We start from the raw sequence: 17,019 nt of genomic DNA, 5'->3' as shown, positions 1-17,019 counted from the left end.
TGGGCACAGTCTGGATTTAAGATGAAGTGAAATGTGTTTTGGGATTAATAAAACTGTTTAGGGTGAAGAAAGAACCCAGGTCACTCAGTCACTAATGCCTGGGGTCTGTCCTCAACTGCCTGCAGCCAGCCTTGCTCAGACTCCCCATATGAAAAAACAATTTTTGGAAAGATGTTCTTTGAGCCTCTCTCTTTCTCTGATCATCACTCAATAATTGAATCAGTGAGGAGAAAGATCCTGCAGGGTTCTGCCACCAGCCTGAAATCCAGCAACTGCTCTGAAGAATTCATGCACTACATGTAAGTAAAGAAAGTTCTGATGTGCTACTTTGTGTTGGCAATGAATCTTACTTTTCAATTTAAATAAGAAAAAGGCTATGGAAAGAAAAAAACAGCAGGTCAAAAATTACTGATGTTTTTAGCCCTAAGAGCAGTTCTTTAAACTTTCTTCAAGCAGTGTACAACTTAGAAATCAACAGATGATTTGTATGTTGATTTCTGCTACTGAAGAAAGAACTGAGCTTTGACATATGTATGAAACCAAGCCTAGATAGTTCTATGAACCAATGAATACTTTTGGAAGCACTGGTGTTGAAGTAATACTAAGATGGAGGTTAAATGTCATGGTTTTCAATCAGGAATGGTAAGTAGCCAAGCAAGCAGTGCATGTTTTCCCTCAAGGTGTACAAGAAAACTGCTCAGACTGAGAAAGCTACTTAGTGTTTCTGGGGGTTTCTTTGACTTGGTTTTATTTGCTTTTTTTTTGGTTTTCAGTCCTACCAGGAGTAATCAATAGGTCTTTTCAACATCTTTGAAAAGTAAGGATTTTTTTTTCTGTGGAGAGAATCTTTGTCAGATATTTTAGCAGAAGTCAGGAGAAATAACACTAAGTAGTTTTATTGCTACATGGAGCTTTTAGCATTCATAGCTTATAAAATTGGCTAGTTCACAGGTCATTTGTCTTATTTGCAATGAAAAAAGAATGAGTTACAATTTATCTCAGGTTTCAAAACATACTGCTGTTTTCCACTGCTCACTTCACATGACTCCCAATCAGTGCAGATTCAGCATCTCCTTGTTTTCTACAGATGTTCTGGGACACAGAGGGAATGTCTTCCAGATGATGGTTATCATTGAAATAAAAGTTGTTAATATTATCTATGCTGATACAGAAAGCAGGAAAGAAATCTACTAAGTATTTGAATGAAACATTCATAAAACATATCACATTTTGAATGAGCATTCACTGTGCAGGCAGTGTATAAACTGATATTATCAGCTGTATAAATTCTATACCATATTGTAACTCAATGACTAACAGAAGTCCCAACTTCTGATTTACAGTAAAGCAATTTTTTATGTGAAATGATTAGGATCAATTTTAGAATCAAGTTTTCTAAGGGAGAATTCAGATCACAATAGAAGTAGTACTTTATGAAAAAGTCCACGATTTTCCATATTAAAAACCATAGATTACAAGAAATGTCATAGAGTGCACTGCCTCTAAATTTCACATTTCTGTGAGCAACATCCTCAGACCTGAAAGTCTGCAGCTAAATAGCAAATTTTTTTTTATTTTATTGCTCTAGAGTTCCTTACCCACAAAGGAAGAACAGAACAACCCTTTTCAAACAATGGAAGTTATTTAAACAGAGTACTGTCCTCAGCACAGAGACTGTTAACTGTTTCATCACATTCTGTTCCGTTGGCAGGGAGCTCTGTAACCTGCAGCTGCAGCATCTGAAGGAAATCTACCACTCAGCTAAGGGGCTGATCCCATATCTGTGTCAGATAAAAATCATAGTGCTTATTATTTGTTACCATGGATACCATGAAGATATTGCTGTCCACTAAAGATTACTAGAGGAAGACAACATAATTCTCAGGAACTAGTCCTGTTTTGCCTTCATAAGTTGCCTTTAACCAGCCTGGTTCCACTGATGGATACACTGTAAAAAAACATATACACAACTTTTAACACTGTTAAAAATCCCATACATGCTACATATATTGTATTTATTCAAGAGCAATTGAAAAATCAGTGCAAAACCTGAGAGTTAAAAAAGGAATTATGCCCCCATTTTGTAATACAGTTCAGTTTTTTATGGGTTCTTTTTAATGTGTAAGGCAATGTGGAACAAATCTTACCGTTGGAAAATATTGCCCCCTGTGGGAAAGACAGCTCATGACTATGCTCAGCCTTACAGGAATACATGGCTTTTGCTTGTCTGAAAGAAAAAAATACAGGTTTGCAATAAATGAGATATCAAGGAAAAAGGTATAAAGGAAATTAAAACCTGGGAAATATAGGAATAAGCAGATGTACAAATGCTATATGATAATAACTGGTTACACAGCAATTCAGAGGAGTAGAATTATAGTAGATAATAACTTCAAGCTTACTGGAGTTAACAAGCATGTTATTGCAGAAAAGAGCACTCCATCCCACTTAGATATTTAAAAAGCAATATAATTTGGAACTTCTAAAATAAAGTTGTTCATTCAAATAAGTACTGAAATGAGCATACTTTTTAAAGCAAGCCATGGATTGCCTGGAGACAAATTCAAAAGTGATCATCAAGTCATCAAAGGTCTAAAAAGTTGACCTGTGAGAAACTATTGTTAATAGGTCTAGAGAGGAAAATAATACTTAGAAAGTAAACAGAGACAAAAAGGAGTAATGATTCTGTGCCAGAGAAGGAGGACAGGAAAAGTCAGCACTTGGGGTCTGGCACCATGATTCTGCAAAGTACAAAATGAAGGTTTGAACATGAAGATTGAAATTAGTTCTCTTTAGATTCCTGCACTTCACCTAATACCGTGACTTCAACTTACACATTCAGAACAATTTTACATGAGCTACCAATTTTTCTGAATTTCTTTAAACCCACACTACATTAAGTGAAGATGAACTTGTTGATTATTTCACCTTTGTGTGATATGATGGGGAATTGCCAAGTGAGGTTTCCTTCTAGCCAGGATTTATCTCAGTGACCCAATATGTGACCCATGGCAAAGTTTAAAATTTTTTGCATACTTTTTGAGAGTGTGTATATGCAAGTGGCATGTAATCTATCACGTCTTTCTTCCAAAATAGTGAGATAAGAGAGGTGCATGATAGATTAATTAACAGTGCCACATCATAGCATTATCATCATTCATTTGAACCTTTAAAAGGGTATGAGAGTAGATGGACATATTCTGAAGTTTTTATAAGAGAGCTTTCCAGAGATGATTTGTCCCTCTGAATAAAAAACCTTGCTGCTGGTTCTCTGACTTATGACTGGACTAAATGGCATGTTTTGCTTTCATCTTAAGATAACTAATAGCCCTTCAAGGATTACATTTTCAGGATGAGATTTTCAGAGGAGATCAGGAATTTTGAATTGTACAATATTTACAGGGAATTATTTATTTTCAGGGAAACATTTCTGATTTTTAGTACTGTCATCCTGGTTACATCCCATCAGCTAACTACAACAAGATGAGCACTGGATCCCTGTTTGTTCACTTTGCTTAAATGTCAGCTTGCTCTCTGGCTGGTGTAGACTGCTCTGAGTAGAGTTTTCCTGAAAGAATTCCTTGGTGCCTCCGGTTGAGAAGAGTTTGCCACCTACACTTGACAAGATAGATGTCTTGATTCATTACTCTATTTAATCTGTACAAGTTTACACTTAATAATGTATATACAGAGGCAGTTTAGATAACATTACCGAAGGTCACACATTAACTAAAATTATTTGATCTTCTTTTTCCTCAAAGCTATGGAGAGCACTACAGATGTTCTAATTATCCAGACCCAAATCAGTAACACTATGACAAAACAGCCTGTTGGGATGGGTTGACCCGTGCATGACTCCTTGTTATGCAAACCCAATACACCTGTGTGGCATAATCATGGATTTTACACATCTGAAACAGTAGAGTAACTGTTACAGACTGCTGCAGTTGCAATGAACACAAAGTAGTAGGTAATGAATTTACTAAATCACAGGGATTATTTCAAATCTGAATAATTTTACTATCAAGCCAGGTCCCCATGTTAATAACGGGACACCTGAGTAATACTGTGACAAAAGACATTTAAGGCAATATTTAAATGTGAGGCAGAATTTCTTAAAACATTCTTGAAATATGACATGTTGTTTTTATTGCCCTTAGAAAAAGTTAAGAAATTAATGCAATTTTCTCCTCTCTTCTCTAATGTCTAATAAGCTATTCTGTTTCAACCTCCAGTTTTATCTGATCAAAGGATGTTTACCTCAAAAATAAAAGAAGACAAGAAAACAGACTCTGTCTTAGAATTATACAATCACAGAACTTCTAAGGTTGGAAAAGACCTCTAAAATCATCTCCTATAGAAAGAGAAAGGTTCTCAGCACTTGACATTTACACAGATAAAGAAACACAAGAAGTCAGTTTCTCAAAAGCTAATGAATGATAGGATTCTTCACACTACCCTGCTCCTGAGGCAGTGCAATTACACTCCAAAGTTATCTACAAATCATCTGTGATGGTATAATGAGAGACAGATTCAAGAATATTTACTCATAATTCTAGAGCAATTTTCAAGCACCTGGTTATTGCTTCCACACTTGCTTGATTTGATTATTTAGGTTCTCATATTTGTTATTACTCCCTTCAACCCTATCCATCTGGAGGCACTGCTCATGAAATGAGCTTGCAGGTTCTTCGGCATTTTGTTTGTGATTACAAAAATGGACATTGTTACTGATGGTGTTAATGCTCTTCTCCCTAAAACAAGGCTGTTAAAAAGCACGTGATCACATCATCATCATCTATTACAGTTCTTTTAAGATGATGCTAATAACCTGAGAGGAGTGTGAGTCATGTTGTTTAGGGCAGAGGAAAAAAAACCAGCATCTTCAGAAAATGTTATCCACATTTCCTAGAAATCCCTTCTTTCCATGACCTTATTGGGTAGATTCCAGATGAGAAAAATGCATTTTCTATTTCCTTACTTCCTATTATGGTTGTTTTGAGCCCATAATGATAAATATACTAGCAGTCACATCAGTATACACATCAGATCATAAATTCTTTTGCTTGACTACACACAGTCAACAATACCTGAGGCTCTAGTAATAATAATAGAAATAATAACTGTTTTAAAAGACAAACAAGCTTTAAAAGTCTGCTCCTGCCCTAATGACTTTTCAGTCTAGCAAGACAAAGTCAGAAGAGGAATGAATGAGGAAAAACATATGAATCTCTCTCAGATGACTCACCAGTTAATATTATCCTACAGGAAGAAGAAAGGTTTATAGAGCCCTGGAGATGGAAGACTCAAAACCAAGCCTGAGTAAAACATACTGGTCTGGTCTGAGCAAGACATTCCTGGTGGTTTGGGATGCAAAATATAGCATGCAAATATAAAAAGAAGAATGACTGGAAAAGAATATTTAATCATATAGTTGGGACCATGGGTGTAGAGCGCTTTAAAACATCAGTCTGCTCCTACTGAAGTCCCAGCCTGGCACCTAGAGACCCTGAAAGGTTGAGCCTTTTGCTGTCACCTACTCCTTCCCATTTTACTAATGAAAATTCTTCTTCTAATGCAGTTTCTCACTTCAGGAGACTTAACTTTCTGTGTACATCCAAATCAAAGTCAAGGAAGAGTCAGGGATTATGTGTCGGTGCATTTCTGTACAGAACCTGAAATAAACAGACCTCAGGCCTGACTGACTTATCTAACTGCAGCATTTGTGAAAGTACGAAAAAAGCTCCTTCACCCTTTTCAAGTGCATGCTAGATTAGTGACAGAGACTGGTCTCACTGTACACAGTAGCTTAATACCATAGTAAGGGAGACTGATGAATAATAAACTTCAAACCAGGAAATCGGAAGACAGAAGTCAAAGTAACTCTGTAATTGGAAAAAGAGAGCACAGGCTGGACAGGGCATCAAATTTTGGTCTTCCTTGTTCAATCCTAACACACATACTGTGGCCTCTTGCTGTCTTTCTGACTAGAAAAGCCCCTTAGTGTTACTGGAGCATATACTCATGTATACAAGGAGAGAAAACAGGTCAAATAATGCATTAAAAAAGATGACATACAACTCATTAGAGACCTATTGCATCATACAAAATCAGAAAGCAGGGTTGCAAACACTGAATATAAGAAGAAACTAAGTAGGACTAGACCACTGTGGCAGTAAAATCTCAAGTGCAGCATTACCAGCTGCAATACAGAAAATAATGTGAGACTGCAAAACCATACAGGTATTTTTGATCTGCCATCTGTGCAAACGACCACAGCAGGCAACAGGTGCCTCAAGCAGGGATGAAGTTACTTACATTCTATAATGCCTAGGTAAGCACTAGCTTGAAATTTATCTTAACAGGGTTAATTACCTATGCAGAGACTCCAACACTATCTTGACTTGAGTATTTCTGGTATCAAACCAGGCAGCTTAAAAATAGTTTCTCTGCATTACACTTGGTCCTGCATACATTCATTAGTTAGCAGAGTTATGAACACAGGAGGCATTTCTACTGCATGATCAAGTTGTAATTACCATGATTTCTACATTTCTACTTCAGAGCCAAAAACACCCCCAAAACAACAAAGTCTAATCTACAGTTTTAAATCAGCCTTCATGTTCATAAAATGCAGCTAAATAATAGCTGGCTCTGAATTGAAAAATCACACTCAGACTTAAGCAGCACTATAAGAACAGCTAAGCTATTACTGATTTCTTCCTCATTCTGCCTGCTAACCTCCCATTTTCCATTTTCCTTGCTCCTGTTGCTCTTCTGCCCTCTCATGAAGGCTGAAGTAGAGGAGCTATTCAGCCTTTCAGTGTTTTCAGCTTTGTTATCCCCTCTCAACATCCATTACCAAACTGTTACTTTTTCCTTTGTCAGATTTTTGCTTCTTAGATGCTTTTTATATACAGATGGCCCAGGCTCTGAAGGAACAACAGGGGCGAGTTTGAAAGAAGGAAGTAATACAAAATAAGAAAAGGAACAATGTTGAAGATGAAATGAGGAAGGACTGGTGAAGCAGTCATGGCTTTCAACTTAGGGCACTGGCTTAAGAACATTCCAGACCCTTCTTCTATACTTTTTTCCTTAAATTATTGCCCTGATCTTTTCACACCCCTTCCGTCCCCTGCCATCCTCATTTTTGTTCATCTTACAGTTCATGGTACTACACAAAACAAAAGCCTTGAGTCCTCAGAGCTGCTTCTTCTCTCACAAAATCAGGCCTTTGCAGGAGAGCTTTTTCATTCCCTCTCCTGCTAGATCTGCCAGAAAGGACAGACACATTCCGTGGCCAAACATTTCAGCATGTTGGCATCTTCCTTTACCTCTGTGCTACTTCAGACTACTACTTCTGGATTCATGGATTGACATATTTTTTTTCATTGCTTGACAGTTCTGGTAAGTTATGGGTTTATCATTGAGTAAAGCAGTGATCTGCTCTAAATCTCTGTTCTGTCTCAAAGAATTTTAAAATTTGGGATAGTGAGAAGAGAGACAGATGTTTTCATACATCTATTTACTTATCTGCTTTGTCTATTAATTGTAAGGAAAGTAGTAATGTACAGTAGATACTGCTTCCTAGACAAACACTTACTAGAGAATTCTAAATTCAGTTAATATAAAAATGAATCAAATTAATGAAGTAAATCTAAACAATTGTGAAGAAAATGCCAATACTTTCTGCTGCACACTACCAAGAAGAAAGGTCAACAGTTTCTTCAGACAGACAACAAGGCATGGAAGGTGTGATGGTAAAGACAGAAATCCTGATTAAGTTATTCTTGAACTTTCTAAAGCAGATGTTATTCCAGACCTGCCTGGAGCAAATGAGCAAATTACCATAAACCAGCAGGTTTGCTACTCTGCTGAAGCCATTCCATACAAACTGCTGGATGGAGAAAAGACAGCACCCTCATCTTAATTCAAATACTGGTGATTTTTTTCTTGTATCTATGTCCTTAAGCAGACAGCTGACCTGAGCCTCTCACTATTCCCCCAGGTGAGAGAATAACCAGACTGGCTGCTATTTTCTGTGAAATTTAGCCTTCACTTGAAGAAAGGATGAGCTTAGTAAACCAAAAAAATTCACATGCCACATGATGCTGTCCAAAAGACAGAGAACAAAGCTCCAACACTTCTTTTTAATCTCTGAAGCCAGCAAAACAGAAAGGATTTTACAGGATGTCAAACAGTTTGTAGCACTTACCGTCCTGAAGAGACTTGTTTAAGTGAACCAGCACTTTCGAACAACTGTGCTCTTGCAGCCACTCTGAAAATAAATGTAAAGCCTTGCTTTACACTGCACACATTAGTTTCACTTCTAATCATCTAAAGACATGGACACATTTGATTTTTTTTTTTAAATTATTGATTTACATCTGTATTTACCAGATTTTTTAAGGGTGTAACCTAACTGAGGCAACAGACTTCCACATGCTCCAGTGCCATGCTGAGTTACCAATGGAAACCTCAACCTCTTGTGCTTCAAACTGTATTCATGGATGGCCAATAGATATATTGGAAATGCTTTTACTGAAAGTCTATCACTATCATGCTGGAACTCTGAGCTGTGCAGTATTCTGTTTAAGACACAGGAGTCTGTGAAATGACTATGGTGATCCCTTCCAGATACAAAGTGGAGAGGTTGAATGATATCCTGCAGTATTTGAAAAACTTCTTGATGCTCCGCAGATCTGGAAATACTTGTTCATTGGGACAGAGATATTATGGGTCAAAGTCAGATCAGGAGAGATCTTCTGACTTTTCAGTCTTCTGAAAGCACTGAGAAACCAAATCTCAATAGGCTAAATCATAATCTCTATTGCTCAGAAATATCTTCCCTTCAGTATTAAAGAAATAAAACTAAACAAAACCAAACCTAATCAAACCCCAGTTTTTAAAAATCAACTATTTATCATGCAGCAACTGAAGACACTTCAGAGCTGAAGGTTTGTTTTGTTTTCTTTTTCCTTCCTCCTATTTTTGACTTCCACAAATAAAATCTGATGATTTTTCCAAGACAACAACATAGGCAGTAAATAGCATTTCTGCTATTTTCTGAAATATTAAATTCCAGAAGAACCAGAGATAGTAATACTAATCATTTTCCTAGGAAACATTTCTACCTTGTCTCCAGCCTAATAAAGTCAATGGTAGTCTTTCAACTGACTTAAACAGACTTTGTGCCATCTCCTTTGTTTACAATTTTAACAAAATTACATAAACAATTAACAAATGCAGAAATATTAAAATCAAGTATTCATGCACACTTTTTCAATTACTTATGAATGTTTCTGGAATCACTTTCTCATGCACAATACTGTAACAACACAAATCTCTAAAGGGCCTTAATGACTTACACAGATCCTGGTCTTTGATAGCCGTTACTGGATGCAGTATCTAATCTTAATCTCCTGCACATTTTGGGAGGCAAGTCAGGGTTTGGTGGAGCCTTTAGTGTATCTTTGGTATCTGTTGAAGATAAGCTCTGTATAGATCCACTGCAGCTTTTGTTACCTAAAGAAAACATCAAATTATAGGGAACATTAAAGCTGATTTGAAGTTGTTACAAAACATGTATAACTGTGACAAGCAAAGGTTGTGCTGTTTTTTTTCTTTTTTTTAGGAGTTAAAACAGGTAGAGAAACTACTTAGTAAGAGCAAGAAGAAACCATCTTTCAGACAAAAAGGCAGGAGAATAGACTCAACAGAAAGAATGAGGAAATGACACTAAAATTGAGAAGGCTAAAAAATTACATAGCAATTACATGGCTAGATAGTACAATCACTAAAAAGTGACAATAAAAGCATTTATAAAGTAGTACTTTGGATAAAATTGAAAAAAAATCACAGGGAAAGGGTTCTCAGGAAGTCAACTGATCAAAGCAGTGTGAAATCAGACCACAATAATTTGTATGAATTAACATTTTGATATACACAAAAGCTTCATGCAGTTTAAAAAATACAGTTTGGAGTAAATGACCATGATTTGCCTTAAACGATTGCCACTGTAACTTGACAAAGGAAATCTGTATGTTCATAGACTGTACAGCACACAATAGAAGTCCTTTTAATGAATATAAGCCATGTCCACATGTGTTCTTCCAGGGGACTTATCAGAGGATTGCTGCCTTGTTTCCATGGATGTTCTACAAGATGAAAACAGCATCTGCTTCTCTCCTTGTGCCAAAGACCAGCCAGTGCTTAATAATGCTTTACACAATGTCATAATACAGAGATCCAAAAATACAAGCATGATACGTCTAATATTGATATTTATAATCTATAGTATTATTCTGTATCAAATTATAGATGAATTGTAGGAGGAAAGAAAGTGATGTAAATTTGAAAAACATTTTTTTTAAGCTTTGTGAACTGTGCAGGTTATAAGTAATGGAAATGTGTCAGAAACAGTTTGAAAACTGAAATAACATACCACAAAAATTAAAAACAAGCAAACAAACAAGACTAATGAGTATCATTAGCTTCCAGATCCAGCTCTTGTTTTCTGACGCATAAGATATCACTGATGTGATAAAAGGCCTTGGAAATTACCTTCAGCTGATGGAATTGATCTAAGGGAAGATGCTGAAGACCTTTTCAGCCCAGACAGACTGTAGGAACTCTTTTTGGTCAGGTCTGTTGGTGGAGAAGCATTTTCTGGTCCAGTGATGGAAGCTACACTTTGGCAGTCTGATTCCACATCTGTTTTGGTTGCATCCTCCTTCGATGAGGACTCTGGACTTGTAGTCCACAGGCCTGAACTTTTCTGGCCATTAGAAGAAGAGGGAGAGGCAATCCATGGAATCCCTCCTGATTTCTCCCTTGGCTGTGAGGGTGTGCACTTGGTGGTGCTGTTCTGCTCGGAGGAGTGAGAAGACAGAGATTCGATGCTGCCCATGGGAGTGCTGTCGGGGCTACTGCTGTACGAGTCACCTAGGGAGGAGGCAGGGGAAGGGAGAGAGAGTGAAAAACATAATCTGCATTTTCTAATCATGTACATTTCTTTCATGCTACTTTTAGCTCTTTTGTACCTTGTCATCAAATTCATTAATTTGTGGTTTCCTGCACGAAGAACACAACTCTTTTTTTTTTTTATTTACAACTTGAATACTCATCTTGCCCATTTACAGAGCATTAGTCCCTTGAAAGTCACAAGATTGGCTAATGTATTTTTTGTCAGATGCATTTTCTGTAATTTTTTATCATTCCCTACCATATGAAACCTGTAGCTCTTTTCTCACTCCATACAGATTTCCTTTATTTCCTGCAATATAATTGTGTCTATGCTTCATTTAAATGATTACTTAAAACTATCTTGTACTCTGAAAGTGTTATTGCCAGAAGCCTTGGCTCCCTCGTACCTGCCACACCTAGAGATATTTGGTAAGAAGAGTACTTCTGCTTCTACCTCAGTGTTTCAGGGCACAAGTGAGATACTAATTGGAACTTGTTTACACAAGTGCTGATTTTCAGCTAATAAGCAAAACACAAATGGAGAGCTGTTGGATCAGAACTAGTGGCAATCAAACTGCCACCAAACGCAGCATCACAGAAGTCATACAATCATTTGGGTTGCAAAAGACCCCCAAGATCATTTAATCCAATCTTTCACTGAACACCCCAACATCAACTGAAGCATGGTACTAAATGTCATGTCATTTCTTGAATATTTTGAGCGGTGGAGACTCCACACCTTCCTGGTTAGTGGGTTTCAATGCTTGACAAGCCTTTCAGTGAGGAAATTCTTCCTGATGTCCAACCTGAATCTTTCCTGGCATGGCCTGAAGAAGCTTGTATGCACTCTGTGAAATACTTGCATAGAAATATTCTGTTTTTATACTGATATTCATTCATTGCAGCCAAACAGTGGAAAAACACCTGAAATTTGCCCAGTTTATCCTCTGGTGAGTGTAACTGATTTTTCCTTTCTAACTTCTTACTTGGGACCCCATGTCATTCACACTGGCAATCGATGTGCAGGGAGTTATTGTTATTTAGTATTTAAACTCAGCCTGGCTGGAAACATGTAACACAGGCCTATGGAAAGTGCAGCAGCAGTGCAAGAATATACTGAGGATAGATTTCTTAACATTACAGACTTCAGAATTACTACAGATGCTCAAGAACAGATGCGCTTTAGCTGTGGATTAACTTACAGATCCAGTCTCATCTAAATCTTTTTGAGGATCCAAGGGACACAGAAATTCTTTAGGAAGTCTGTTGCAGTAGTGCAATTGTTAACGACTTAAGCTTTTAAAAAGTTTCAATACTCCTTAAAAGTCCAGCCAGTAAGTAAAAAAGTGGTGACCCAAATGGATGAGAATGAATGAAGTAAAAATTTTTAATTACATCTATAAAAAATTAAGTAAACATTCTAAACAAGAAGTTGATTATAGATAAAACTCCCTGCTGCTAAACAGTAAGCCATATGATGAGTATACTGCTTCTCCCAGGAATATTAGAGTTGGTTTCCATTCCAGAAAACTTAAGAAAGTTTCAGTGGTTTTGGCAGCTGAGGCAGGGCTGACTTTGAAGCAATGACCACAGTTTCATGCATGTGAAAAAAGCCAAGTGATGGTTTTGATCTCCTACCCTTTACTGAACTACATTTGTTATAGGAGGATATAATGTTTAAATTGAACACTGCATGCAACACAAGACTTGCCTATAACCAAACATCTTTCCTCACTCAAAAGTGAGGAATGCAGCCAGTCAAGAGTGCTGCTGTGACTCACAGAGGTTAAAAAGCTGATGATCATTGGAATACAGTATCTATAGGATATTATTCAGGCAAGTTAAAAGATGACATAAAAAGCATGATAACCAGTATGGAATGACAAACTTACTGTCAGGATCTGCTAGACATGGTGTGTACCTTCCTTTGGGTTTACGTGAGCCTGTGGAGAGACAAATTGCTCTTGTTCTTCTTGAACTTGATCGGGACTGAGGCTGGGGAAGAGGAATATTGGGGTCTGGTGCAGTGTGAAATATCTGCATGATTAGAAAAAGAGAAAAAATGACATTAAACAACAGAGATACATTTACACTTTCATTATTAATCCATTTGTTTTCCTCCCCACTATGCTTGAAATTAACACTAACATAATTTCTCACATTACAAAAGAGTAAAGGCACAGAATATAAACTTTGCTTTGATCTCATTTTACAACTCAAGAACCACAATACTGAGCTGTACTTAATATTTTTTGTATTAATTTGTTGAAACAGATTTATTTTCTGTCTCTTGTTAAGAAGGGCTTAACAGTTGAAATTGTAAAACAAAATATGTGCCTACTAACGACTCTTCTCCAAGAAGCACCATATTTTTTAAATATTATGACAAAGTTGATTATTTTTCGCTCTGTGTTCCAGAGAAAGTTTTTATGCATCACAGAAATATGTCACAGTCATAACTTATTACAATCAAATTTGGATTTCAGAAACCTTTATTTGACCAAACAAGTCAAGTTTAATGAGGAACAACTTTACGTTTAAAGCATCTCCTGCTTCTTGTCTCTTACATACCAGTGCTACCACTGGTCAATTTTGTGCTTCATTGCTGCAGAAAAAACTCAATTTTTTACCATGCTATGCCAGAAGGCATCTCTGAAAGGATTTCTGGGCCCTCTATCTATAGGGCATTCCCAAAGGAAGAAGAAGCAAACCATGAAAGGACACCTTTGTGCCATTCATAGAAGTGGGAGAAAGCAAATACACTTCTATAGTAGGAAATACTTGGATGGGCATCTTGAGATGCTCTCGGAGTACATTAAAACTGTAGTAAGCACTAGTGAGTAGCACATCAATATAGAAACATTTCTGTAGACAGTGAAATAGAGCAGGAGTGGTGAGTTGCACAACCAAGCAGAGCAGTGCTTTGGTTGTGCAGCCAATAGTCTTTGTGCTGAATGAGCTCTGACTTTCTGGAGAAGAAATTCACTATTGGAAAAATGCAATATATATGTTTTGCAATCAGAGCCAAGAAGTCTATCCGATTCATAGCCATTTTGAGGAGTCCCTATGAAATATGATACCCAGCTGTACTGTCAGCACCTACTGATCAACCAGTGCAGGAGATCCTGGTATTGACTGGGAATTGCCCCTTAGCTGATCAGTATGCGATGAAAGAAATTCAAATTTTTTTCACTTTGTTTTGTGAGTCATCAGAGGAGACGACACAGCTCAACTAAGATCCCCAGAACAAAATTCCTTTTGAGTACTAAGTAAAGGAGGTCTTGAATGTTCGGCTGAATTCTGAAATCCAATAGTTTAAAATTAAAACAAAATATCTGGGGAGCTTTCAGTGAAGCTGATACCAGCAATGGTAGTGACTGAAAGCAAGTGTGTAAGATTTCCTGCTCAACTCCTTCTCAACCCATCTAGTTGGACTAATGGACTAATCACCACTATGCAGCTGACATGTCCCCTAAGGACAGCAATGGCCAGAAACACCCTGACCTGATGCACTCATCTCATCCCTGCATTCACCCAGAGTGAACCTTCATAGAATGGTAGCAAGAAAGAGCTGGAACAGCCAGGAGCAAAGTTATGACCTTCTGTTTCTAGACTCAGGAAGCAATCTTCAGAAAGCAACTGAAGATTCAGAGCAATGCCTTCAAAGCATGGAAAATTATGCCTTGGATCGGTACCTTGCCCAGCCATGAGACTTGCTAGGACTACAGATTCATAGCATGGAGTGGGAAGAAGCTATTATTTCTATTAATGACTTTCTACACATTTTGGACTCTATTCTTAAAGACTTAATGATGGCAATGAAAATGAGAACTTAGTTCCACTTCATAACAAAACAGATGATTTCTTCCTACCTTTTCATAATGTTCTATCAGAATTTCAACAACGATATTCTGAAACTTAATGTTCATCATAGCAGCCACGGTTTCTTCTTGTGCTCTCATCAGAGTTGGTCCAAAGATGACACCAAGATTGGATACAGTCATTAGATTTTGTTGACTGTGCAATGATACCCTTTAAATGAACACAAACAATATGTGATTTAATTAGTGTACTAAACTACAATTTTAACAGGCAAAAACTTGCTAACACTACTATTTTTACAAGATCCCAAGTTGATGTCTCTCTTTAAAATACATTTTTAAAACACCCACTTACGCTAGAATCAAAATACAATGTAGTACAACTACTATGTTTCCATTAAGGCTCCTATCATGCAATAATTTCATGGATAATGAGTCTGCCCTCCTAGAGTAGCATTTCAGTTCCTGATACACCTGACAGGGAGAGGCAAGTATATTTGGAGTTCTACACAGAGAGATTCAGAACACCTACAGTTTAGAAGTCTTAGGGCAAGCACTATCTCCAATGATTATACAGGTCCTTACATACTTTCAACTGGTGCTGTGTGGTAACAGAGATCTATCATATACCTTAGTGTTCATGTAAAGGAATGAAGCTTAGTTACTGAAAACACTTAATTTGCAATAGGATCTCTTTATCAATTTGATGAAAACATGGGATCAATAGATTAAGTGAAATTATTGTTTCTGTGTGATAGATAACATCAGATGATCATAATGACATCTGGCTTTAAAATATATTAACCTTTAACTTCTATATATTCTGTTATCACATACTTTACCTTTTCAGTCTTTTTTCTTTTAAATGTAAAATTTAAAGGCTTAGTTTTTCCAATAATTTATCAGATAGTTAAAAATCAATCAGTAATATTCAATGCCCCATTTGTCTACTCACTACTAAGATTTGCCAATTAAAATCTGTATCATAGATCCTTTGAAAAAACTGCCAGTGATTCCTCAGTCACAGCTGCCCTATTGCCTCATTTCTGAGGAATATTATGCCAAGTCAGGATTTTAAAATCACTTTAATGCCTAATCTTACTGAATCTGTTACCAAATGAAACTTTTTAATGAGGCACTGGGTCCCATTTTCCTCATCCCTCACACTGCCATCTGCTACTATGGTCAAGCTGAGCATTTTTAGCCATTTCCTACACAACTAAAATAACTCTTTCTACTTTTAAAATAAAGAAATAGTAAAATCTATAAAACATTCACTTCAATTTGGGGCAGGAAATTTTTAGCACCCCTTTTACATCAAAAAGTAGGAGAAATATGTGAAAGGGTTTTGTGTAGGATGCAGCATGATTATAAACTGCAGGAAAACAAATGCCTATCTTCTTACATATTTCTTATATTGCTTCAATAAGTTACCTCAAAACTTTCCAAAATGTTACCTCAGACAAACACACTGGCAGAGATTGTTATTTGATAGCCATATAATGAAAATGATTCCACTGTTAAAGCACATTTTTAGCTTAATCTAACTTTCTCTGAAATAGATCTTATATTTATCTTAGATGACTAAGGGTCTTCTGGGAAGTCCACTAGTATTTCAATGAAACTGGAATGTTGAATAACTCAGCTCCAGATATGCTTTAAAAAAACTTTAAAACCCCCTCCCTTTGCAATGTTACTCTGCTGTGTGCTGCACAGTAATTGTAGAGGTCTGTTACACAAACACTACAATCTTATAGCATAAGAGAGAAGGTAGTGTTTGTCTGGTGTTTGGGTTTCCTTGGTTACAAATTTGGGAGCTTGGTTAATACAAGAAATGGCGAATTCAATCACACTGCAGCAGGAAAGAGCTTTCTACAATGCATTTCAAAGGCTCAATTTCTTGCGAAAGAGAAAGAAGCCAGGGCTGTAAATGGATCATTTTGAAGCCACTTTCCCCTGACCTACTCCTACTGGTGCTGAGCTACAGCACAGACACAAGCTGAGGTAATCATGCATTTCAGGTAGCTGTAGGGCATTCATGGAAATGTCACTGCTTTCTCCTCAGAATCTCTTCATTTGATGTATAGCCAGCAAATCTGTGACACTGCCAGAATGCAGACTCCCAACTGCCTACCACAGAAAAGCATTATGTTGCTAAATCATACCAAAGAATGATTCATTCTTTACAGAAGACATATTTTGACTAGATAGGCTTAAAAACCAAAAAATGAGC

The 17,019-nt window shown here is 37.0% G+C and overlaps 1 protein-coding gene across 1 annotated transcript in view; it reads right to left on the bottom strand.

Moving 5' to 3' along the window:
* Positions 1 to 623: 623 nt before the first annotated feature.
* The window catches only part of ARHGAP42 (Rho GTPase activating protein 42), a 139,393-nt gene continuing 122,997 nt past the window's right edge, over positions 624 to 17,019 (bottom strand). Inside the window, exons 18-24 of the mRNA XM_005482595.4 lie at positions 14,838 to 14,997; positions 12,858 to 13,002; positions 10,564 to 10,944; positions 9,369 to 9,525; positions 8,216 to 8,278; positions 2,148 to 2,227; positions 624 to 1,948 (exon numbers count right to left, since the gene is read on the bottom strand). Of these exons, the coding sequence (XP_005482652.2) occupies positions 1,860 to 1,948; positions 2,148 to 2,227; positions 8,216 to 8,278; positions 9,369 to 9,525; positions 10,564 to 10,944; positions 12,858 to 13,002; positions 14,838 to 14,997 (1,075 nt within the window). The 3' untranslated portion in view covers positions 624 to 1,859. The remainder of the gene's footprint in view (positions 1,949 to 2,147; positions 2,228 to 8,215; positions 8,279 to 9,368; positions 9,526 to 10,563; positions 10,945 to 12,857; positions 13,003 to 14,837; positions 14,998 to 17,019) is intronic.

Source organism: Zonotrichia albicollis, chromosome 2 (assembly GCF_047830755.1).
Source record: "Zonotrichia albicollis isolate bZonAlb1 chromosome 2, bZonAlb1.hap1, whole genome shotgun sequence".
Lineage (NCBI taxonomy): Eukaryota > Metazoa > Chordata > Aves > Passeriformes > Passerellidae > Zonotrichia > Zonotrichia albicollis.
Note: the sequence above shows the minus strand (reverse complement) of the source record. Positions and strands in the feature narration are given on the sequence as shown.